Below are 26744 nucleotides of genomic sequence, written 5' to 3' on the forward strand. Positions count from 1 at the left end.
GTTAGGGTCTGGAACTTACTGCCACAGGTGGTGATTTCAGCAAATAATGTGGAATTGTTCAAGAAACTTTTGGACGATTTCTTAAGGGACCGTAATATACAGGGGTACGGGTACTCCTAGAATGAGATCCTAATAGGTTGGACTTGATGGACTAATGTCTTTATTCAACCTCAAATACTATGTAACCAAAAAACTGGGTAATAATAAATGTTTCCTAACATAATGTAAAAAAAAACTTTTTTTTTTTTCAAAACTTTCTGTAATTTTTACTAATTATAGTAAAAAATAAAACCCCCAGTGGTGATTAAATACCACCCAAATACAGCTCTATCTGTCCCCAAAAAATGGTATAAAAATGGTACAAAATTCACTTCAGTACAGCGTTGCATGACGGAATAAACTTCAGTCAAAGTACCACAGTGCTGAATACTGAAAAATGGCCTGGCCAGGAAGGGGGTCTAAACACCTGGTCTTGAAGTGGTTAACATGGGCTTTCAGTGCGTTCCAGGCATTTGCATGCATTTTTTATGCGTTTGCATGCATTCCAGAGCAGGTAAAATAGGGCTTGCTGCAGTTTTTTCACCTGCTCTGGACCTGCTCTGGAACTGAAGCAAAAAATACCATTGGAATACATTGGACGCAGTTTTGATCCGGTCTGCAACTGCTCTGCACCTGCTCCGCGCTTGGTGTGAACAAGGCCTCAAGGAACTCCTGCTAAAAATGGTTATATCTACACCACACTGTACAGTTGCATGATCAGCAAATGAAGAATGTTTTAAATAATAAAGAAAGTGGTGGTGCTAGAACAGTTGACCCCCAGGTCACATTCACCTGCTGTATACAACAAAATTATTTTCAGTAATAATCTTGAAATGAAATGAATAATAACAACAACAACAATAATAATACCTGAAAAGAAATGCAGACAGTGAAAACTGTAGTGTCCCCTTACATTAGTGGCCAGTGTAGATATAAACCCTTACATTGCTGGCCAGAGGAGCCTGCCTCCTTGTATTGGTGGTCAGTGTAGGTATGAGATCAATTTGCCATTGGATACTGCTTGAAAGCACCCCTAACAACCTCAAGAAAAACCCTGGTTGAGAAAAGCTGGTGGCTACACAGCTGCCCATGTAAAAAGGGCAGCTGTGTAACTACCACTAACTCTATAAGGTCGTTGGTTAATCAAAAGATCAAATGCAGTTAATCGTATGTGTCTAAAGAGGACAAATCTCTTCAGTGGGGTAGCAACAAAAAAAAAAGGAAGAACATTTTCTTAAATTGGGCTTCATCCAGGATCACCAGATTACTGACAAAATGGAGTGGGGGTTGTCCGACAGACTACAGCAATGCCTGGATGAAAAGCTCAAGTATTGAGCAGGTAGGCTGTGCTCCTGTATAAAGTATCTAAAAGTTTCATTTATATTTGACTGAAGTGTTCCTTTAAAAGCTGAACTCCAGGCACTTCACCTCCTATCCAAAGGATAGTAAGTTTATCTTCTTTCCTGCACAGGAGGAGTGTGTTCATGTCACTGCCTGGATGGCGTGGACTTTTCATATTGCCTGTCCAGCAGCAGGTTCCTCAGAAGACTGAATTGGCATAATGACATCAGGAAGAGGCAGCCAGTATACTACAGCACTGGATCCACCCCCAGAAGCTACAGTGAGCAATGGACATGGATGGCAGACTTAGGCCCCTTTCACATGGGTGCCTGTCAGTTCTGATCAGCAGGGGATACATGCACAGATCCCTTGCTGATCGGAGCAGTTCAGAATAGATGTCACACTTTTACATCTGTGTCCATCCAGTTTTTTTTTCCTTTGTCTTGTGATGAAGGGAAAACAAACTGAATTTACCAGACGGGGAGTTGGATGTAAACTGACATGTCTCCATTCACGTCAAATTACCCTGAACCGCCACAATCATTTCCAGCTAAACGGAACTCTGTTCTATTTTGTTTTTCCGGACCTGGCCAGAGTCGGGGGTAATCGGAGGTAAATGAACGCATGTCCGTTTAGACCCAGCTGCCCATAGACTAAACACATTCGCTAGGAAAAAAACCTATTGAATTGGGGAGAGGAGGGCAATAGGGAGGGATAGGAGGGCAATAGGGAGGGGGGGATGTTCTTGCCCAGGGATGGGCTTTAAAGGACAACATCACCTTTAGTGCACTAAAGCCCTATTCATTCCTATGGGTAGCTTTACTCATGATGGCCTCCAGCAGTCCCTCAAAGTATGACTTACCCATAATAATGAATAGGGCCATGGCACACATGCAAAGTATTAGCATGTTAGATGAAAGATGGTTGTATTGTATAGGAAGGGAAGTATTATGGTGATACGATGATGGTATTAGGTAGGCTTGGATAATTCGTACCCAGGTGAGCTGTACTTAGGGGACCAATTTATTTATTAAATGATTACTTCTATGGATTCTGGACACAGAGCAGCGCCCAGCAGGGTGGAGAGAAAGTGACAGCCGGCCGAGCGCTGTGGGGAGGAGAGTGCTGTGAGCGGCCGGTGTCTCTCCTCCCACACCGCTCAGCCTCCTATCACAGTCCGGCAGAGTGGTGTGGGGGCGGAGACAGACCGCGCTGTCACAGGAGGCTGAGCTCTCCTCCTCGCATCGCTCACTCAGCCTCCTGTGACAGCTGTCAGAGAGGAGAGCTAGAGCAAACACTCAGTGATTGCTGAGTGTTTGTAGATAATTGAGGACATGGTATGTTTACTATATCCTCAATTATGAATGAATGGGAAGTGATCTACATCACCTCTTGTACATTCATAGTTGTGGTTATAGTAAACATACCATGTCCTCATCTTATGAATGAACAGGAACACTCGGAGGATTCCTGTTTATTGATAACATAGGATACAGAAAAAAAGACTTTGTGTCCTCAATCTCTTTTTCTACTTTAAAAGGGGTATATCAGGGGTCTGTTTAGACCCCTAATATTTCCAGGAGCCCCTAAAAGTAAAGTAAAAAATAAAAATATTTACTAAAAAATGAATTAATAAATAAAAATTAAAAAGTTTATAAAAATTAAATAAAAATAAAATATTGAAAAAATTAAAATAAAAACATTTTCGGTTTCGGCCAGACAATGTTTTTTATTTCGGTTTCGTTTCGGTTTTCAAATTTCTATTTCGGTGCGCCTCTAGTACAAACTCATATTTCAAAACCCTTCATAGTTCTCCATGCGCTTGAATGTGGATGCAGAACGCATGTACAGGGATAGTCGGGAAGATTTTGATAAGTAGCCAGGTGCGCCGAAGAGGCTGCAAAAGATATCGTGCTGATCAGGGATAGGTGGAAATAATATGATTGGAAAGGGGTAGGGAGGGACAACAAAATCAGGTGCAGTTATACCTAAAGGACAGCTGCACCTTTGATTTAAAAATCAGTATTGTAATGAGCCTAGTACACTTCTTAAATCAGCAATATCATTATTGTACTTTTTTTTTCCACATAAACTAAATTTATTTTGCCATGGTCTGTCTAATTTAAAGCAGACATCTTCGCCCGAGCTTCCTTTGGGTACATGATCTTCAGTCATCTTGATTGTCCGTGTCGGAATGATATAAGTGATGCATGCACATGGAGTTCATTTATTCTGGCTCTGAGGTATGCTGGGAATGTATACTAAGGTGGGCATGTGCAGCTCATTCTACAATATAAAGACGACTGCACACAGGCAGGTAAGTTTGTTTAATTGCAGAATAGATATGTCTCGCCTCTGATGCCAAAAAAAGGCCATTTTTTATTTCAACTACGTTCCAATTTGTTCACAAAAGAGTTTATTAAGTAGAAAAGTAACAAAGCAAAAATACAAGTCGATACTAAGCACTTAAGCACTTAAGCATAAAAAGTATAAGAACCAAGTTTTTTATCATCCTGAGGTAAAGGAGAAAGGAATCAGAAGCAATGCAATCTAACTTCGTTCCAATTTAAAGGCATATTCCAGTTTTTGCAAAAGAGTAATAAATGCACCCGTGGAACAAAATGTGCCGCTTATGTTCCAGATTTGATTTACTTTTTAAGTTTCCACTTAAAGATTAGTGCTTTGCAGCTGGGGATATTGGGTTGGCACTACATATTGAGTGTTTGTTTGAATAACTGCACCCATATTGCAAATAGAAAAAAATGTGCATTTATTACTTTGCAAGCGCATTCAGTGGACAGTGGGTGTAATGCACAGGCCCCTGCAGACTGTTTCTTCAGCCCCCCCATTTGTACAGATGTAAGGACCTTTGGTTATGGAAATGTAGAAAGTTATCAATGGTCTGCAATTCATTGACGTTGCCTCACTTGTACTCCATTGAGAACGGAAAATGCAGCTTTCCATTTCAATCCCCTGCGAGTCATGGCCTTCTAAAACTGCCAAAAAAAAACGTACGTTTCACTTATTTTTAACAGTACTTTGTTTTTTAAAAAATGTCATAATATCCTCATCCCTCTGCCCTGTAGTTCGCTTTAGCCATTTCAAAAGTCTGCAAAGACCATGATGTCAAAATATTTTTCATGATAGAAGACAGAACATCTCACTAATTAGTCCTTCTGCAATATATTAGCCAGTGTATTGGCATAGTGTAGCTCAGTATCTATTAAGAAGAAACAGGTAAAGATCCATAATAAAGCTTGCTGGAATCTTTGTATTGTGTGTTAATGAGCTGAAAACGATTCAGCAGTTTTTGTTTTCTTAACAAAACTGGAGTTTCACTCTAAAAACCATTGGAGAACCATTCCCTTCTCCCAAAGAGGATTTGTGCATCCTTTGCTCAACAATTAGCAGCACCTAACAAGGCTTTTTATAATGCAGCTCAGAGAAACACATGAACAAGGAACAGCAAAACTCCTGATTTCTTTTTTGTAGCCACATCCGGTCAATGTTATAGTCCCATATTAAGCACACTAGAGGCAATATCACATAATGCAGATCTACATAAAGGGTAACTGTACCAAGAGAATATGAATACCGTCACTGCTGAAATTCCCTTAACTGGCTGTCATGTTGATCCAACAGCTTCAGTAAACTCTAAATCACTGTACAGGAACACATGCATATCTAGGGTTCTAATCTAACTGCAATTTCCTAATCTGCATACCTAAAGTTGAACTCCAAGCACAAAAACAGGAACCTGTAACTGTTTCAAACTGACCAAGCCAAGCACAGAAGCAGATCCGTGCTAATGTGGTCAGTTTACATCCCTGGGATCGCTGCTAGAAGGTACAGGCACACAAGTGTCTATCTCCCCTGGTCAGTCCTGTGGCCACAGCCCCATCCAGCTGTAAGTACATCGACAGCGGCTCCCAGCTGGTTCCCTTACGTAGCACACACAGAAGAAAAGTAATGTTTTTCGGCCTAAATAATACTCTTGTATTACATTGGTCTTTTAATGCACTGTGTTCACAAATACTTTAACATCATCATTGTGCTGCACATTCCACCCACTACAGGCTTCCTGCAATATACTACAGGAGGGGGCAGATACATGACCAGTCGTCAGCAGCAGCAGTGACTGGTCTTTATTATAGGAAGCTCCTGCATAAAGGCAAAGTTTCACAATGGATTAGTGCACAGGCTGAAAGAAATACACAAGGCACAACAAGACTCAAGTAAGAATACACATAACTCTAGACAATATTTGCTTATTCCAGAACTCAGCTTTAAGGTCAGTGACCCAACAAAAAAGAAAAGCAAAAGAAGGAAGTAGATAAATACCTGTATTGTCTTCCCAAGCCCCATATCATCTCCAAGGATGCATCCAGTTGATCGCATGTAGTGCTCATACAGGAATCGAATACCATCTCTTTGGTAATCACGTAAATACCTATTAATAGTAAAAGGCACAAAGACTCCAGTATTTGACAGTGGGAAACTTGCAGCAGGGGCTGCAGGTTTCTGATCTGGGAAAAAGGGTTTTTCCAGGTCCTCATCATCAAAAATAGAAGTGTTCCAGCAATTATTGTAATCACTAGCTTTACAGAGATGTCTGAGTGGTATTCTCCTTTCTGTCGCATCCATAAATGAAACCACTGCATAGGATATCTCGTCTTCCTTATGCTCAATGGACTTCACAACAGCTTCTTTAAGCTCGTCATTGTCAGAGTAAGGGGCCAAGCACTTCTCATCAATATGCCATACGCCTACAAAAAAAAACACATGAAAGTGAGAAATGTAAATATTAGTACTAATATCAATCACAAGATTGTTTTTCAAAATACGAGTACAAATGTTAAAGATACATTTTCTGCAGGTGCACCATGATGAAGTTTCATTATTATGGAAATACATTATTATACACAAAATGGTGAACTGTAGCAAAATATTTATAGTTTACTAATAACCCGCAACAAGCATAATCTATCCCATCCTATATAATCATATCTGTAGTCAATATTGTTCAAGGCCAGCTATGGCTGAAGTGATACTTTAATTCTGCATTGCTGCTGGCAAATTGAATCATACGGAGGCTTCCTATATGATACATTTACAATTCCACTCAACTGTGCTAAGGAATGGTGTCATGCTTCCCAAACGGAAACTCAAAAACAAGTCAGCCTTCACTGTTCACTTCACTACAACCTTCATTTTTTTTACTTTTTAACGTTCACCTGACATGAGAAAAATATGGAGACTGGTAGTCTGGTTGTGTTTGCCTTTAACTGTTCTGAGTCACAAACCCAGAACTAGCATGAAGGACAAGAGTGGCAGAAAAATACAATAATTCCTCATTGGAGGTGCAAGCCCAGTTCACCCAAGCCAGCTTAAAACTGTAGACTGCAACCCCTCCCACCAACCCAATCAATGGCGGCAATTGAAGCGGGCGCTACTTTTGTGACATATATCTGTGAGGCGAATGTGCCTCTCTGCAATTGACTGGGTTGGGAGGAGGGGTGGCAGTCACAGCTCTGAGAAGGCTTGGGTGTACTGGGTTTGTACCAAGCCTAGCCTTGTCCCTATTGCTCATCATTATACTTGTCCTGGGTCAATGACTCAGAAAGTATTGAAGCCAAAGCATCGACATAACAGCCAGAGCACTCATGTATCTGAAAGGAGAGATCATAAATGGAATCCTACATATTTATTTCATAACAGGTTCCCTTTAAAACATGGGTAGCAAACCTCAGGCCCTCCAGCTGTGGTGGAACTACAAATCCCATGAGCCATTGCAAGATTCTCACAGACATGAGTCCCAAAGAGAGATGCATCATGGGATTTGTAGTTTCACCACAGCTGGAGGTTTGCTACCCCTGCTTTAAGACATCAGAGGGTTAGAACATCTGACAATGGTTTTTATCACTGTCAGTGCTTTTCTGTACTGGTGACAACTGTGCCCCCTGTTTCTTGTATAGTCATCACAGGGACAGGAAAAGAGGGAAAAGTCCCACTGATTTGGTCAGACACAGAAATAAAACATGTTGAAAATATTTGCTTTTCTCCACTCACAGCTAAAACTGAACAAAATAATGTCTAGAGGTAAGCTGAAATGCAACCATAGAGAATGCATATACTCAAGGTATATGAGCGAAGGCTTGTCATACATGTATAGATATCTCTTGTGCAGCCCATGGGATGAACAAGAGGAAATTATTTGTTTCCCAAATGGAGGAATCTCTCCTGCCGCCTTCAGGCAGCAGCGGCCTGGTAGTGACTGAATATGATTAAACGCAGTCACTTTTGGCTGCCAATTTTCCACCCGGGTCAGTCATTTTTAAATTAGCTTTTGTTGAGCCACAGTGGTGCTGACACCTGCTCAAATTTTGTGCAGAAATCATCTGAAATACAAGCCACGTATTGTCAGGGCCACAAATATAATGAAGTGGCCCCATGGGATTGTGTCATCCCCTGCACCCACTTAATTCAATTAAATTATTATTTTAATCCAACAATAGTTTTAGTCACGATAAGGTACAGTCTTCTGGAATTTTCCGTTGGGCTGTTTCTGGTTTCCCATTTGTCTGTTTCCAGGTGCCCTTAATAGTGTCATGTCAATTCTGCCTGGAGATGGCTGTCGCTAGGAAGATCTTTGGAAATAAGGTGGTCGTGATTAGTTACCTAAGTTTTGGAGGGAAAAGTAAACAACCAATCAGTTGTGGGACTCACCTTTAAATGTTTACGGTCAGAAGCTCTCTTCAGCAGTGATCGTCTGCAACACAACTTGCCCCACCTATCCTTTTTGGGGGTATTGTCGCCCACATATGTGGGTGGACAGTGTTAATGTTATATTGGACTGGTGATGAGTATGGCTCGAGTCTGGGTGACTGAGCTACTTTATGTTAACTGGTTTTAAAAGTTAATTCGTTTATATATTAGTGTTGTTGAATTTAAATAAAGAATTTATATTTTGCTTTTAGCCCCAATAAAGGGCCGCAGCCAATATTTTCCACTCATATCGTTTGTATAGTTTTTATTTATTCTGTCATATATTTTAATGTATTTATAGGTTGTGGGTGCGGTGGGGTTCTACAATCCCAAGCCAGCTGAAGCAGAATTGATGAGCCATTTTAGAGTTGCTTATGACAAGCTGAACGCAATCCAAAGTAATCATCAATAACATAACCCCACAGCACTTTAGTAAATTCCGCTACTGTTTACATGTATGTACAAGTAGACAGATCAGTCAGAAATCTGAGAAACAGAAATCTTTATCTGCACAATTGTTCCAAGCCAGGGTCAGCATGATGGTCATCCATGCAAATAGACTATCAGAGGGACAGGTCACCAAATGCAGCCTCCATTCCACTCATGTCAGGTTTTCTTTCATTCTATACAACAGAATTCCAGTGAAATCTACTTGCCTTGGCAATCCATTTTTACAGGATCCATGCTTCAACTTTCATGTGTCACTATGGATATGTGAACGACAGCCAGCAAACTTCTAACACAGCAATATGCATCTTTACAATGTGACTTGACACATTCATATTGTCAACAAATGTCCAGTCTTTCTATATGCATTGTAGCAGCAAAACGTGTCTTGTCCAGCAGAGATAATGCATGCAATGAACACTCAATGACGGTCTGCTTCGTCTATACATTGCCCCTTGTTATTAATTGTACAGGACAAGCATAGAGCTATCCCTGCAGAGACTGCCTTGCTCTTGCTTCCCATATGTAACCCAGTCCCCTCCTTCCTGTACACACTCGTGTAAAACTAGCCTGCACTTTCGCTTTCAACTTCGACACTTTCGTAATTTATTAAATTAGACTAGCGGTGCTCAAGGCTTTATAGGGAAAATTCCGAAAAACAAATACTGTTTCACAGCCCCATGAAATGAAACTGTATTTTATACAATTAAAACAAAGGTGAATAGAATTTTAGGCTTACTATCGAAAGTTCTGAAGTGTAATCCAAGTAAATGAATCAGCGTAGTAGACTGTGTTGTTCAGAAGAAGAGGGGTGTAGCTGCTCCTGTAGGTGCCCGTGCACTGTGTGCAGTACGAGATGGGAAGCTGTGTTTAATTATTGCACTTTTTGCAAAACAAAAACCACTGGATAGATGGATGTGTGTGTATCTATGTTTTTAAGCTGGAAATGGACATATTGCCATTAAAATAAATGTAAATGCTGTGTTCACTTTTTGCAGTTGTTACCATAAATAAATGAATACCTTCTGTGACTACTGTATATGTAAATGCTGTATTCATTTATTACAGTTAATTAAAACAAATGCAAAGCAGCAAATATATCTGCATCAAATCACAAATTGCTCAGCACTATCACTACAGCTGTACTTGTTATCTGTGCTTTAGTTACAAGACATAACCCTATGTATGGCCCCAGTCACACCAGAGCGGATGCATTCATGTGCGGTTTCCACGTGAATTTTAAAAGGGCGGTTTTGAGCATTTTTTTATCGCGTTTCAGCACTGGAACGCAATTAAAAACAAACAAACCAAAAACTTGCTGATCAGCATGTTTCCATTGAAATCTATATGTAATCTGGCTGGTCAGCGTGAAAAAAATAGCTCAGGGATCATTTTGGGCGGCAGGCGGTTTGGATCATTCGGAGACGTGATCCATAGGAATGACGAGGGATGCAAGCCAGTGCAGGGATTGGCAGAAGGGGGTTGCAGGCACTGAGCAGTTGGTCAGGTGGATGAGCCTGGCAGCTGCATTCATGATAGACTGTAGGGGGATAGCCTGTGTAATGGAAGGCCAATGAGGAGGGAGTTACAATAGTCCAGACGAGAGATAACAAGGGAGCGGATGAGTAATTTAGCGGTTTCTTTGGTGAGGAAGGGGTGTATTTTTGAGATGTTACGAAGGTGAAGGCGGCAGGATTTAGATAGTGATTGGATGTGGGGAAGAAAGGTGAGGTCCGAGTCCAGGATGACACTTAGAACCTTGGCATGAGGGGAGGGGTGGATAGTTGTGTTATCAATCTCAACCGAAATGTTGGGGGAAGGTACACGGGCGAGAGGAAATATCAAGAGCTCAGTTTTTGAAAGATTGAGATTTAAGAAGTGTTGTGACATCCAGACGTATATGTCAGTTAGTAGATTAGTGACACGCAAGGACACAGAGGGGGTGAGTTGTGGAATGGAAAGATAAATTTGAGTGTCATCGGCATGGAGATGGTATTGGAAGCCATTTGAGGTTATTGACTGACCAAGGGAGGAAGTGTAGATAGAGAAGAGAAGGGGTCCAAGGACAGAGCCTTGGGGGACCCCTACAGAAAGAGGGAGAGGAGGAGTTAGATTTGTAGGTGACACTAAAGGAGCGCATAGCTAGGTAGGAGGTAAACCATGAGAGAGCAGAGTCTTGTAGGCCAAGCGAGTGGAGTTTCTTGAGGAGCAGCGGGTGGTCAACAGTGTCAAAAGCAGCAGAAAGGTGTAATAGCAAAGGTAAGGAGTAGTGGCTGTTGTTTTTAGCAGATAGTAGGTCATTGGTGAGTTTTAGGAGGGTGGGTTCAGTGGAGTATATGGGGCGAAAGCCGGACTGAAACGGGTCCAAAAGGTTGTTATTAGTGAGGTGGCGACTCAGGCGGTTGTAGATAAGGTGTTCTAGTAGTTTAGAGGTGAATGGGAGTAAGGAGATAGGTCTGAAATTATTGAAGTTGGTAGGGTCCTGTGAGGGTTTTTTGGGTATTGGGGTGACCAGGGCATGTTTCAGAGGGGAAGGAAAGATGCCTGTAGAGAGTGAAAGATTGAAAATGTGAGTAAGAGAGTGTAGGATAGAGCAAGAGGGTGTCCGAAGTAGTTTTGAGGGAACAGGGTCTAGGGGGCAAGTGGTGAGGTGGGTGTCAGAGAGAAGCTTTGTAACCTCCTCTGTGGTGACAGGGTCAAAAGAGGAAAGTAACAAGTCTTGCAGAGACCTAGTTTTCCGCCACAGTCACTCAAGAGTGCGGCTTTGTCTTTTTTGATGTCTGGTTACTTCAGTATGCCATGGTTGTAGTGGACGTGGTCTAAGTCTGCGTGTAGTGAGGGGGGCTAAGGTGTCTAGGGAAGATGAGAGTGAGCTGTTAAAAACCTACTGTTAAGTAGCCAGGTCAGGGCAGGACAGATGTGAGATTTTGTCATAGAGGTAGTCAGTAGCAGAGTGAAGAAGAGAAGGGTCGAGGTGGCAAAGGTTTCTCTGGGTGACATTGTGCCGTGTAGAGGGATTCTGGGTTGGGGACAGGGTATATACATATATATATATCTATATATATATAGATATATATATATGTAAACCCCAATCATCCATCACGTAGGTCCCCCTTTAACAAAACAGGCTTGACCCATCTAGGCATGGACCCCAGTAGACCTTTCAAGGTATGTTGTGGTATCTTCTGCCACCAAGGCTTCAGTAGAATATGTTTTAAATAAGAACTATGGGGTAAGTGTTTTTCCCCATAGTTCTCCTCAGGGTCATGGGAGGACATAAGCTAGTGTCCTCCCGTGACCAAAGCTCAGTATACCGCGAGCTACAGTTTGCTGAGTATACTGAGACCGCCACAGCCGGGACGGATCCCTAAATTACTGTCCAGATCCACCCAGCTGCGTGATTGACAGCTGGCTCTGCCTATCTAGAGGCAGAGCCAGCTGTACCTGCCCCCTCCCCCGTTCGTTCCTCAAGTCAGCGCTGGAGGAGCGGGGGAATCCCTGCAGGGAGCCGTGAGTGACAGTCACGGCTCTCTACAGGGACAGGATCGAGAAGTGAGCGAGCGACGATATGTGCTCGTTCACTTCCCGATCTGTGGAGCCGACCTGTGACAGTCTCATTGTCACACGTCGGCTCGAACTATGAGGTTGAGTGAAAATCAGTCACCTCATAGTTCTCCTTTAAGTCCTTTAATTTGCGAGGTGTGGCCCCCATGGATCGGACTTGTTTTTTCAGTACATCCCAGAGAGGCTCAATTGGAATGAGATATGGAGAATATGGGGGCCAAGTCAACACTTAAAACTCGTTGTGTTCTTCAAACCTCTTAAGCCATTTTTTCAGTGTGGTAGGGCTCATTATCCTGCTGAAAGAGGCCAGTGCCATCAGGGAATGCCGCTTCCATGAAGGGGTGTACTTGGTCAAGAAACAATGTTTAGATAGGTGAAACATGTCAAGGTTACATCCACATGAATGGCAGGACCCAAGGTTTCCCAGCAGAACATTGCCCAAAGCATCACACTGGCTCTGCAGGCTTGCCTTCTTGCCATAGTGCATCCCGGTACCATCTCTTCCCTAGGTAAGCGACACACACACACCCAGCCATCCACATAATGTAAAAGAAAACTTGATTCATCAGACCAGGCCACCTTCTTCCATTGCTCTGTGGTCCAGTTTTGATGTTCAGATGCTCATTGTAGGTGCTTTTGGCGGTGGACATGGGTGAGCCTGGGCACTCTGACCAGACTGCTGCCCCATAAGCAACAAACCGCAATGCAGAAGGTGTTCAGACACCTTCCTATCACTACCAGCATTACCTATTTCAGCACTTTGAACTACAGTAGTTCATCTATTGGATTGACTATACAGGTCAGCCTTGGCTCCCCATATGAATCAATGAGCCTTGGTCATCCATGACCCTGTCGGCCGAACACCCTGCCCATGTTTAGGGCATGCGGCCTGATAAGGTGCAGGATGGGGGCATATGATTGTCCCCCCCCCCCTTTCCTGCGTTTCCAGGCTGCTGCTCAGATTGAGGGTCTGGTAAGGGATGCTATAGGGTACCCCACGCTTTTTGTTTTGTTTTTGTGGCATTGGGATCCCAAAATTCCTACCAGACCCTTCGGGGGGATCCCATGCTGATTTTTTTAATTAATTGTGAATGTGAATAACTCAATCCAAATAGATCCGAACACAAAATATCGTATCCATCTGAAATCCAAATAAAGAAAATTGTACTAATCCAAATTTCGGATCCGATAACGAAAATGAATAAAAAAATCCGAATGGATCTGAAATGAAAACCAGACCAGTAGCTGAAACAGCAAGCGAGTTTGTGGTTATTAGTTTATATTGAGCGGCACTGCTCTATAAATGCATGTAAAGAGTGTACAATACTGATAAAAAATAAATATTGAAATGAACAGAGGAATTGTTCACTGAAAGAGTTGCCACAACAGCATTTTACATATTTGTTATCACAACGGACACATCACTATTCACAAAGTTTTCTTAATTGAAGCACAAAAGGACTATTATTGTACATTTTTTGTTATTATGTTTTCGTACAGAAGTGGATAATATTTATAGAGGTTTTTTTCATCAGTATTGTACACTCTTTACATGCATTTATAAAGCAGTCCCATTTAATATAAACCACTCTGAGTGGTGCATACATCACTATCTTGGCACAGCTGCTTACTCACTAGAGGTTAATCACAATCGTAGCATAGCGGTTTATGCAGGAGCAGGAGGTAGCAATATTGGAGCAAGGACAAGTATTGTCTGTACCAAAGTCAGTAGCCAAAGCTATCAGTGGAGGGTGGTAAGAGTGGTTGGTGAATTGGCAGCCAAGGTTTGGTACACAAGTAGTGGTTATAAGGACGCAGTGTAGCAATAGCATCAAGAAGCCAGGCACTGGCTTAAGCACAATAATCTGGCAAAACAGGAAGTACAAAGGCATGGCTGAATTAGGAAGTTCAGGTTCATAAAACTAGGTATCAATGCAGATTGAGTAGGAAATCAGGAAAGGGACTATCCAGTGATTCAGGTGGATCAGTAGGAAGAGCCACTGCTAAGCACAGAGAACCTGGCTTCAGATTTGGATTATGACACGTGTTGAAACTGTTTCGTTTTTTGGGGGGGGTTTGCGGCCTTAAATAAAAGTGCAGTGCACTTTTCCTGGGTATCCCTGTATTGTGCGTAATTTACCACTCCCAATAACAGTAGTGTCTGTCTCTCTTACATTGTAAAATATTACTAAAATATTTTTTTTAAATATTGAAAATATTTGCAATAGTACCAATTATACAAATCACAATTTGCATTAAACAAACAAGAAATTCATTTTTTTTCTTTTTTTCTATTTCTCTGCTGGTTATAAAAAAAATATGTACTTTCCATTTTTAAAAACAAATAACCAAATTAAAACCTTATGTATGCTTCATTTTGGTATGAAAAGCAGTTAAAAACGCTATTGTTGAGTAAACCTGAGCATACTAAAACTTCTAAATTTGGTCTGGTCACAGAGGTTTTGGACATAAACATGAAAGGGTTACAAATTAATAAGGGTGCACCACAATCCACAGCAAAACCCCAAACGATGAACATAAAAAAACTTTATAAACATAATACCTCAATTATTTAATAAACAAAGCATCATTAATGTAACAAATTAAAAGCAAAACAAAATATTTAAAGCTGCTCTACTTCTAAAGGGAGAGGTCAAGGTAGAGGTTAATCAGGTACAAAACCTAAATAAGGAGCAACTGGGGGTTAATTAGGGCCTAATTGGGGATAAACTAATTGGATATGGAGAGAGTGATTATACTGTGGGCTAATTAGGAGTTAATTAGAGGTTTATAAGCAAAAATATCTTTGTTAAATTTCTCAAAAGTCACTTTAAAACCTTTCAGTCGACGCTTCACTTACACAATGCTATTTGGGTAACTTTTGTAAATATTTTCAAAGGTTGCATTGAAGGATCATATTAACTGTTTGTTAAAATGATCACTCAATCAGGAGACACTCTTATGAGTTCATGACAATGAAATCAGGACCTTAGAGGTATGCTGACAGAGCATACATCATGGAAAAGTTCTTAGAAGCATGCACAGATAATTTAAATAAATGCCCTGAAACTTTAAATGAAATTATATATTATATAAGGATTTAAGTTGATCACATAATTTTGAGCATAACAAAAATTTTAAAAAAACTATATTTAGTCAGTCTTCACTGTCTTCCCCACTTGGTTCTAGATCCCTGCCTAAATGAACACAGCCTGATCCCTCTTAACACCCGAGGTTCCATCTGGGAAATGGTTGGTATCGTATCAGGAATTCATTTTAAAAAAGCAAGAAATTTTAGTGCAGTGGCCCTCTTTGGTTCCCCATTTACAATACCATTATATTATATAGTATTATATGAAGCATCTAACATAATTCATCATGTAAGAAAGCTAAAATGTGAGTAAGGATATGGTTCAGTGTGCATATACTGTACAGTACCTCCAGAGAATGGACAGTAAAGTAGAGGACTCAATAAAATGTATTTTCTCCGGGGTTCACAGGGGGACACACTATGTCAATCTTGTATTGATGGTTATAGCTGCCACCTCTAGAAGGTTGGACACAAAGCAAAACAAAGGGCACTACCCCATCTAGCACCTATGTATGTGACTTAAGTGCCCTCAGGAAGTAAGCTGTTTTTCCCCAGTTCTGCTAGTTCAAATCTTATCAAGCTGATTTTTTTTACTGTACAGTGCCATACTGGACATACAGATCCTGGAAATTTACTTTAGGAGCCAAGATTCATATATATTTTTATTTCGTCGAGTCGCCATCATCGTGGACAACGCTGGACGTCCTGATTGACCCTGGATTACGTTGGTGGATCAATTTTTTTAAAATAAAAGACTTGTCACAAACATGTCTTTTGTTTTTATTTTCAATTAACGGATTTTCTCAAAAGTCTGGCCTCTTTTTTAAACCTTTAATTTAACCCTGTAGTGAATGGGTAGGGATACAAGTACCTCTTACTCAATCACAAAGGGGGGGCACATCTGGGTGTCCCTTTATTAAAGGGGTACCCTGATGTGAATAAGCCCCCTGCCCTCATTCGGAGGGGGAACCCCACACACTTTTTTCTTTTTTAATTGTACCTTGGGGTCCCTCCTAAAATTCCTACCAGACCTAAAGGGTCTGGTATGACTTTTGGGGGGAACCCCACGCTTTTCTTTTCTTTTTAATGGAGTCCCACCTAACTTTCCTAGCAGACCTAAAGGGTCTGGTATTGTTTGGACGGATGTCAACTGGTTAAAGGAAGTTTTTTTTTTTATTGTCTCACTTTAAGCAATGTTAAAATCACTGCTCCTTTAAAAACTGTATTTTTTCTTGATGTCCCCAGGGCAATACCCGGATCCTCATACACTTTTTATGGCCATTAACTTGCATATAAGCCTTCAAAAAGGGGACAATTGATTTTCAAAGTTCTGGCCCCATAGACTTGCATTGAGTTCGAGTTGGAATTCAAACTTTTTACATGTTCACAAATTTGAACTGAACACGGGAGTGTTCGGTCCATCAATATTCCACATTGCTTACTGGGCAGCCCATGACTTTTGGTTTTCTCAGACTGTGTTTTAGACGGCCCCTTCAATCGAATATTCCTAACCTGATCATCAAGGCAGCATCATCAGGACTTTCAACACAGCTTTTAAATCATCCTTCACTCCCTGAGGAGTAAAGGATGAAGTGTGTGGGCCTAGTACTGGATAAGCCAAGGACCAAAGAAAACTAAGTTCTGCTAAGGCTGCAAATCCAGAACATCCATATGCAAGACAGGTCTTCTTTAGGAAGATGAAATCAGGCCCTGGGACCTGTGGTGTCTTTTTTTGAGGCAGTTACTTTGCTTAGTTTCACACAACAATACAGAGGGCATACTGCCAGATGGGACAAATCCCATTTCACACAGGACGACGAGATTCTTCATCTACTGCAGACCACGGTGTCTCTACTGTGGTGGCTTTCGTCACGGATGGTATCAAAAGACTGGCCCTTTCTGCTCCTTCACTGGAAGACGCTTACCACGGATGCAAGCCTCTCACTCTCTTTCAGGGGCATGGGACACAGAATTAATTTAAACTGCTTATCAACCTACTGGAGATTTATGCATTACTACTCTCTCTTCTATATTGGATCCAGCAACTGAAGGGTGAGAATCCAACTCCATAACAGTGGCTTACACTAATCATCCTAGCAGCCCAAGAAGTCTTTCCAGAGACTGAAAGGTAGAACAGTTCTAATTCTCTTTGTGCTCTACATGCCAGGAATGAAGAACTGACAGGGTCAACAACACATCAACCCTGGGGAAAGGTGCCCACACCAAGGAGCATTTTATAACATCTGTTAACAGGGGGGCACCCCAGATATTGATCTGCTGGTTTCCATTACAAACCTGATGTGAACAGGCCCTTATGCTTTAGTGCATTGATCTGGAGGTAGGCTGCTCAGAAACCAAGCACCACATTGTGGAATGATGTGTTTGGGTCCTAAGCACAGAAGGTCAGCCTTTTCAAGGGGCTCTAGCAGTGCTTTGGGGAGGTGGGCTGGCAAATTGAAAGCATGATGTGGCATCTTATCAGGGGCGGACTGGGCCGGGGGGCAGGGTGGCAATTGCCCCCCGGGCCTCTCTGATGCCATCGCGATATGATGCCTGCTATTAACCTTAAAGAAGAATTCCAGGAAAAATATGTATCAATTCTTGCAGTGGGGGTACCCCGTCATTTTTGCTAATTTTTGTCTAGGTTAAAGAAAAAGTTATACTAACCTGAACTGTGGAGCTGGCTTGTTCTTTGACTGGAGTTCTTCTTTAGGTGTGTTAATTTGCATTGTAACTTATATTACTTTGCATTATATATAGGTTTACCACGTGTCTGAAGTATTTTAGCAATTGATCTGCAATGGTAAAATTGTATATGGTTAACATAAAACAAATCTCTCTTACCACATTTAGTTCTAAAGATACAGAAATTCTTTCTGTTCGGCATTGTATCACAAATTCTTAGAGGACATTATATTAGTTATGACTTCGTCTTCAAAAAGCCACGAATTCAGGAAATCATAAACAATAACACAGACTTTATATAAATGTGGTGTGAGCAGAGATTGTGATTACATTTTAACGGTACATGATATCATGTCAAACTCAACTTTGTCACTGTAATTTGAATCATATTGCTTTGCACAATGTCATACTTTATAATCTTTTCTATATGTCTTTTGCCATTAAATAGCACGGCTTTAAATCTGTCACATAGATAAAGCTATTTTAATTTGTTAATTTACAGCAACAGTAGTGTAAACTTATTTTATATATTTCTTTGCAATATCGGTCTCTCAGATTGTTTAAAAAAAAACAATTTGCATGTGAACCAGATGTTTTGTCCGTAAAGACTGTATAATTCATTGACAGACCTTTGACGAGAACTGATGAATTAATTTGTTGAAGGCACATTTCATAAATCCTCTCATAATTCTTGCCCGTAAACATCTTGACTTAATCTTAGGATTTGTGGCATGTGTTTTCAATGATTTAACCTTTTATTGCTTTAATAGGATAACATATTTCAGGTTTGTGGCTGTGATCGTTCAATAAAAGATATATAACCAGGTGTATGACATTTTGAAATTGAAAGAAATCCTTAATTTAGAAAGTAGGGAGTAGCATGCACTTTGTAAGAACTTGAGCTGTTCACCCTTTTGCTCAAAGTGAAAATTGGAAACTCTTCCTTGTAGGGTAATGGCTTTTTTTTTTACATTTAGGTCACAACATTTAATTTTTTACTTATTTTTAATCTGTTATAGAGAAAGATGGCAGAGACTCTGCCTCTAAATGATGTATGTGATGTGCTTTCATCAGTGAATTTCCTGAGACAAGCATAGATCATTGTCAAACAGTTTTTGTTTAGTTTTGGATAGAATAGTCTGGGCCCATTGGAGAGATTAGCCTGTTTGTACTGTCCCATAGACAAAACAGAACGAAAAGGAAAAACTCTACAATGTGGGGGCAATTAGATAGTTATTACATGAAGAGTTTTTCACATTGGGAGATTTTCTTTTACCTCCTGTTCTTGTGACAACTCAAAAATGTGGGATTACTCATCACTTTCTGTACCAGTGACAATAGTCACCAAGACCAATAAGGAGGGTGTATCTCTCCACTCGGGTCCCAACATTAAAAATCCAGTGTGGGTTCTAACCCTTCCTCAATTCTATGCAAAACAAACTTTGACTTTGTATGCACTTTAGTACCTTATAATTGTATCGTTTATTCTGCTGTTCTACATAGCTGGTTCATTAAAACTGGATAATAGAAATAGAGAAAAGTGAAGTTATTTTCTATAGCTATCAGTCAGGTTTCACCTTTATTTGATAGAATAATTAAAAGGGAATTGTGAATGGTTGCTGTGAGCTCCACTTTTGTTATCATTGAACTACAATCTCATGTTTAGTTTACTAATTTGTATTGAGATTGTAGTCCATCACAGGAGAGCTTGGAGCGTGACTACTTTACAACACACGTAGGGACCATGGAGAACAAAATTAGCCACCCTCCAGAAGGAAGGACAATGTCAGCACCAATTCAGAGATGATTTGACAGAGATGACAGAGAGATATTTTTGGATTCATTTTTTTTTTATGTATGTGATTGAGCACACTGGATTACCACAGTGATTGAGAAGGATTTTCCATTGTTTTTCTCACATTTGGTTGTGGTACTAATTAATTTCTTGCGCTTTTTAACAGTTTATATTGGAGTGTTATTTATACTGAGAGCAGAGCAGCTATTGGAAGTGTATTTGATCCACAGCCCGGATCCATGGTTGATTGACACAATTAATTTCTTGCACCTATATACATATTTATATTGGGCACTATTTGTTTTCATATGCTAGGCAGCGCAGTGCTAATTGTTTTTGTTTCACGTTATTGTTAATGGTTGAGGTACTTGATTGCATTTTTTAAGATTTAACTCCTGAGTTTAGTGTCATTTTAAAGTCTAACTGGGATACTGATCTGTTTTAAGCTTGGCACAGAAGATGCAAACGTATTTCCAAATTTCCAGGTTTCCAGGTTACAAGTTACATTTCTTAGAGCTGCTTACTTTCTATCATAGGGTATTACAGCCAGGTGTATATCTGTGTCATAGGTGTAATATATATGTGAATAAAAAGATATTATTACCGTAAAAACATCATTAAGTATCACAAGTATAATTTGTATATTTCCCATACATGTTACTATTGCTTCTGGCAGGCCACATAACGACACAGTAAATACTCCACCCAGGCACACTCATTGTAGATGTTGGCACTTTCAGTGTCTTAAATTTCAAGGCTAAATCCCATGATGTCAGAGCTTAGGGATGATATCACCAAGGTTGGAATATCTCTAGTTAAGTCATATATATATAGCATTGCTAGATTATTTAAGTCACTTAGACCTTGACTTCCTTTTCTCTGAGCACACTAACTCCTTTAAAGCAGTACATTCCAAGCATTTCACAAAAAAATCACATTGTTGTAATTGCTTTTAGCACAGGAAATGGTACATCTGTTAGTCAAGAGACTGCAGGGACTCTCTTATGAATCACCAAATACAGTTGCCAAAACTAATTAATTCAAAGCCAAACATGACATACAATTTGAAAAAGTGTAGCAATGCTCTGTGTTTGGGATTGGGTGGAGAAAATCTTTAATGTTGGTAACATTGACAACTACATCAAACTCTCAACTGAACATTGAGCAGCAGAAACATCCCTAGAGTTTAATAACTACAACAAGTGGAGGTCTGCAGGCATCCTACCGTGTTTCCCCGAAAATAAGACAGTGTCTTATTTTATTTTTTTTCACAAAAAAAGACACTAGGTCTTATTTTCGGGGTAGGTCTTATATTACAGAAATCCCCGAAAATAGCGCTAGGTCTTATTTTCGGGGTAGGTCTTATATTACAGAAATCCCCGAAAATAGCGCTAGGTCTTATTTTCGGGGTAGGTCTTATATTACAGAAATCCCCGAAAATAGCGCTAGGTCTTATTTTCGGGGTAGGTCTTATATTACAGAAATCCCCGAAAATAGCGCTAGGTCTTATTTTCGGGGTAGGTCTTATATTACAGAAATCCCCGAAAATAGCGCTAGGTCTTATTTTCGGGGTAGGTCTTATATTACAGAAATCCCCGAAAATAGCGCTAGGTCTTATTTTCGGGGTAGGTCTTATATTACAGAAATCCCCGAAAATAGCGCTAGGTCTTATTTTCGGGGTAGGTCTTATATTACAGAAATCCCCGAAAATAGCGCTAGGTCTTATTTTCGGGGTAGGTCTTATATTACAGAAATCCCCGAAAATAGCGCTAGGTCTTATTTTCGGGGTAGGTCTTACTTTCGGGGAAACACGGTAGGACAGAAGGATAGAGATTATGTAGGGCTTACTCAAATGCAAATGGTTGTTCTATTTTACATTGTGTTCCAATAGAATAGTAATATAATCTACAATGCAAGTTTTTCTTGAATGCAATTCTCTATGAAATATGTAATAGGTAACACATTTTCAGCTCCAACACCATATATGTATACATAATGCGCTCTACTTTTTTGGTTACCACCAGTACTGCCTTAAACCACTAGCCGGATGCAGTCATATACATGTTTGTTTGTGTTTTGATACAGAATTTTTTATATGTTTTGATATGTATTCCTAAAATAAATATATTTTTATAAATAATTGCTGTATAGTTTGAAGGGATGGTGGGATTCCCTATTGGGGAATATTGTATTTTTCGTTTATATATATATATAAGCAGGGGACCCTCCATCACAAACAACCTTTTTTGCCAAACTTCATTAAACCTTCCTTCCCCGTTGTTTATGTACTATATATGTATACATCTCATGTAAAGTTTTTTTCAACAGTATATTATTACCGTATTTTTCCGTCTATAAGACGCCCCCATGTATAAGACGCCCCCAACTTTTCTTACCCAAAATTCAGAAATCAATATTTTAAATGATATTATGCATCACACTTACCTCTGAGCCAATCACTTTATTCAGCCTCTGTTGCATCACTGGTTTCTTAATCACTTTTAGCTTCAAACATATCAGTTTCTTCAACTTCTGCTGAGTCACTGTCTATATATACAAGATCATCCTCAGTTTCCGTCCATGGCATTGCTGATTCCACATTTCTTGAAGGACTTCACAATCACCTCTTGTTTGACACCATACCATGAGTTTAGAGAGTTTACAGGTTGTTTTTCACTTTCTGACATTTTTATGGTCACAGAATGCTCCGACATTACCGCTCTGGGCACTGCCTACACGATCTCCCCAGCAACAGCTCACGTCAGGTTCAAAAGATTTATGACTGGAGGAGAACTGTTATCTTGTCTCTGCAATCCATGAGGCTAGTTTGCAGTGGTATCAGCACTTTCAAAACCGCGGCCCCCGTGTATAAGACGCACCTCTATTTTTAGATAAAGATTTTTATGAAAAAGTAGCGTCTTATGCACGGAAAAATACGGTATATACAAATCCAAAGTAGGTATAGGGGCACTCACAGGTCTGGTAGCGGAGATAAATCAAAGCATCAGCATTTTATTGTCAACATTTCCATTTCCGTCTTTATCATGTATGTTATTATATATGTATTACCACTATCCACATCACAGTATACCCTTATAACTCTGCCATTTTATAGTTTCTTGGAGATTGTGTATCAAAGAGGAACTACAGAATACAATTGCTCAGTTAATACAGGCAGTCCCCGGGTTATGAACAAGATAGGGACTGTAGATTTGTTCTTAGGTTGAATTTGGAACAGGTACATTTTTTAAGTGCAACTCCAGCCAAAAAGTTCTACTCTACCCCGTTTTAAAACTAGAAAAAAACTAAATTGCTTCCCATGTACCTTATTTGATTGAGAGATACAGAAGTACTTGCACAGACATTTATAGAAAAGCTCTTGACAGGTAGGTTTTCGCAGTAAAGGCATTATCTGGATGTACAGAAGTTGTCGGGCTGTCAGCATGATTCTGATTGATAGTTTGGCTTTCTGAAGTTACTCCTGAAGCTCTGGCAATTGTTTGCATCTAAAATCAACAAAAAACAAAACCTGCGCCTCCACCTGCGGAACGGCCAGTTGTAATGATAGTGGACACACTGTAGAGGCAGCTCCCACAGGTCGATGGAGACCGTCAATCTGAGAAACAAATAACGAAAAAGGGCGCCTCCATAGTAAAAAAATTTAATTATACTACCTTTTTACTACCGACTTTACAAAAAGTTGGTAGTAAAAAGGCATAAAGAAATCGATAGTATATCGAGGTTCTGACCAAAGGGGCTTGCCCCAGAAACGTGTAAACCTTTGACTAGTCACAGGGGCAGTGGACGCTGATGCTACACATCCTTTCAGACTTCCGCTGCTAGATGATTCGATATCCTATCGAATCATCTTTATGCCTTTTTACTATTGACTTTTTGTAAGTACAATACAAGCTGTGCATTTTATCAATAAATTTCGTTTTTACACTATGGAGGCGCCCTTTTTCGTTCTTTGTTTCTCAAATTGTTTGCATCTGCCTGACTCTGGGGAGTGTCCCTGGCAATAGTGTGGCTACAGTAATCAGAGTTGGGAATTGTTCTGCCTCCCTAGTCTAAGCATTGAAACTGTGATCTCTGTTATTTACAGTTGTGGTGAGATGGCAGTAACTCACAAACTCAGAAGTGATTGGCAGACAGTGGCTCAATCCATATGGCACTTTGAAGATCGTTGAGAAGTTTAATCCAAACTGTGCAGATCTTTACAACAGCAAACATTGGATAGGTCAAAAGATCATAATGTGATCCACTCAACAATGGCCTCCTGCCTGGGATGCTGATTGTCAAATCCCTCTAGGCCTGCTACCTGAGGAGGGTGACCATGTGTTGGACTGAGGCCTGGGTTTGAGGCCTAGTGTCTGAAGCCTGGAGATGGTGATGCCAGGGAGGAACTTCAACTTGAATGAAGAGCCTGAGAAGTTGCATAGAAGCTTGGTTCTTTGACTGAAGTATGGTGATTTCTCCAAAAGGAATAAGTAGCAGCAACTTCTAGTATATTACAGACAGGGGCTCTATTCACAGAATGTCGGGTCAGCTGAAGGTTCTTTATCTGTGAAGATTGTGAGTACTTTGTCCCTTTTTGGAGTCTGCAAGGCCATTGGACTCCTGTGCCCTAACTCTCTCCAAAAGTTCTCAAATAAATGTACTACAAGCAAAAGATCACCAATGTAGAAGTCAGTTAATCGGTGGTTACTGGTGGGTTGGTAAGTGCTTTGGGGCAGCAATGGAACTGTATACACTAGACAAGCTTATTCCCGGGTGAGCGCTATAATTGTTATATTCTGTTGTTATATCGATTTTTAATTAGTTCATACAAGTGTTGCGCTGCAGCGAAGATGCAAACATGTGAAGATTAAGTTGCGTCACTTCACTGAGATCCTCCTGATAATAAACTTTTTACTTTCTGGTGGTAAGAAACAGATTTAAATATTATTTGTCTGTGTTCTTTTACCACTGGGGTTGGACCATCAGCTCTCTTTCGGTGAAAGGTGGTTCCATCTAGGGGCATTGTCGGGGAGTCTCTTATTTTGGGAGAAGTCGTGAAGAGTGTGAGGATCTGCCTGACTGAACTGTTTTCCCACTGTACATAGGGACACAGGTGATTTACTAAAGACAAATAGGATGTTCACTTTGCAAGGGAATTTACACTTTACCGGGGAAGTTTGGTGATTGTGGAGAATTTTCACTTTACAAACAACACACAATCATATGGAAGGAAAAAAAATGTTTTAAATATTTTTTGCTTGCACATGATTGAATGATGGAAGTAAGCAGGGCTTCACTTCATTCACTAAAATAGGGGGAAACTTTGCCTATTATAATAGGGAACTTTGCCTAATAAAAAAACTATTTGGCTTTAGGAAATTTGATGGGGCATGTCTTATTTTCAATGGTGGGGCCTATTGGGAGGCATGATGATATATATGTTGCTTTTCTTTGCAGGGGTGAAAAGTATGTTTAATACTCCTAGGCAGGGCTGCCCCTACACTATCTGCCACCTGATGTGGCAGGGCAGGGGGAGGGGGTTGTCGGATGCTGGCAGTGGATGCTCGTTGAAGGGGTGGGGTAGAAGGTGCTGGTGGTGGATGCTCTTTACCAGGGGGGAAGGTGCTGACAGTGGATGCTAGTTACTGAGGTCGGGGGTGCGACAGGTGCTGGCAGTTGATGCTCGTTATGGGGGAGGGGGGGTGCATTACCGAGGGAGTGCTGGTGGTGAATGCTTGTTACAAGGGGGGGTGTTGATGCAACCTGAGCCTTCCATTTAGCTCCTGGCAACCAGTGACATCAGTGAGCAGGAGCAGAAAGCCGGCCAGAACATCACAAGTTGCTATGACCCGATGAAATGCTGCCTGAGGCAACCACCTCACGCTGCCACATTATAGAAATGGCTCTGCCCCTAGGTATCCATTTTCATTTTGTAATGAATAGCATTGAGAGCACATTTAAAGCTGACAGGTCAAAATCTGAATTTATGAATTTAAGTAGATGAATGATATATAGAATCCTATTGGTGACTATGGGCAGTTTCCTATCAGAATCCTTTTAACAAGATCAGTTTTATAGATGGTGTTCTTCCAGTGATGCTACAAATTTCTCTCTTTCAGCGATTTGTAGCTAAGCCATAGAGATGAATGCAGGGCAATTGTAACTGGTGATGTTGACACTGACATGAAACATTACGGAAACTCCAAAAAAGCTATCAAACTATAAAAAAAAAAAAATTAGGGATGCAAATTAGGGATAGAAAATAATGGTGAAAACTATAATGAAAAAAAAAGGATCGCTGCTCCAAAATTGTTGGTGTGTATAAGAAGTCATACAGCACAGACGTCAATGTTACAGCTGTTATGTTGAGTGAAAGAATTTGTGTTGAAGATTAAACTGTGACAAGACAAATGGATTAGCCGTATCCACAGTAGGAAAGAGATTAAAGGCATTAGCAGAGTTACATGACAAGTATTACAAGATTGCTGTGATATATTTTTGCAAATCAGTCTTAAAATGAAGGTGTTTATGTGGAAGAAAAGCTGAATATTCTTAGAAGTAAATGAATAAAATATGTGTTTGTTATAGTAATGTTGGACTTTCCAGAGTTTCTGCTGGACAGCCTTTGTAACTGTTTCCTGCTAGTGAACTGTTACCTGCCATGGTGTACTGCTCAGGCAGTACACACATGCATTTTTTTCACTGCACTTAAAGTAGTATTAAACTCTCAATTTTTTCAATAATGAATCCAGATTAAATAAATATTCATTACCCAGCAAAGTATTTCTTTACATTTTTGCCCAATACTTACAATCATCATGTTTCCACACAACTGGCTCCAACTCTCTCCGAATTTTCGTTAGCGATAATATGTACGAATTTTCATTGCAAATTAATTTTCGTTGCAGCAAAGTGACATAAGACAAAAGTAAAAAAAAGAAAGACTGCAGAAAAAAAAGAAAAAAAAAGGCGTGAGGTTTCCCCCCCTCCCTATTGTGTCAGGATCCAGAGCACCCC

The 26744-nt window shown here is 40.3% G+C and overlaps 1 protein-coding gene across 1 annotated transcript in view; it reads right to left on the minus strand.

The window, feature by feature from the left end:
• ERCC6L2 (ERCC excision repair 6 like 2) overlaps window positions 1-8880 on the minus strand; it is a 97998-nt gene extending 89118 nt beyond the window's left edge. Inside the window, exons 1-2 of the mRNA XM_018557865.1 lie at window positions 8802-8880; window positions 5722-6146 (exon numbers count right to left, since the gene is read on the minus strand). Coding sequence (XP_018413367.1) covers window positions 5722-6146; window positions 8802-8829 — 453 coding nt within the window. The 5' untranslated portion in view covers window positions 8830-8880. The remainder of the gene's footprint in view (window positions 1-5721; window positions 6147-8801) is intronic.
• Between the last annotated feature and the right edge of the window lie 17864 nt (window positions 8881-26744).

This window comes from Nanorana parkeri, unplaced genomic scaffold, assembly GCF_000935625.1.
Source record: "Nanorana parkeri isolate BGI_ZX_2015 unplaced genomic scaffold, ASM93562v1 scaffold307, whole genome shotgun sequence".
NCBI classification, from domain to species: Eukaryota; Metazoa; Chordata; class Amphibia; order Anura; family Dicroglossidae; genus Nanorana; species Nanorana parkeri.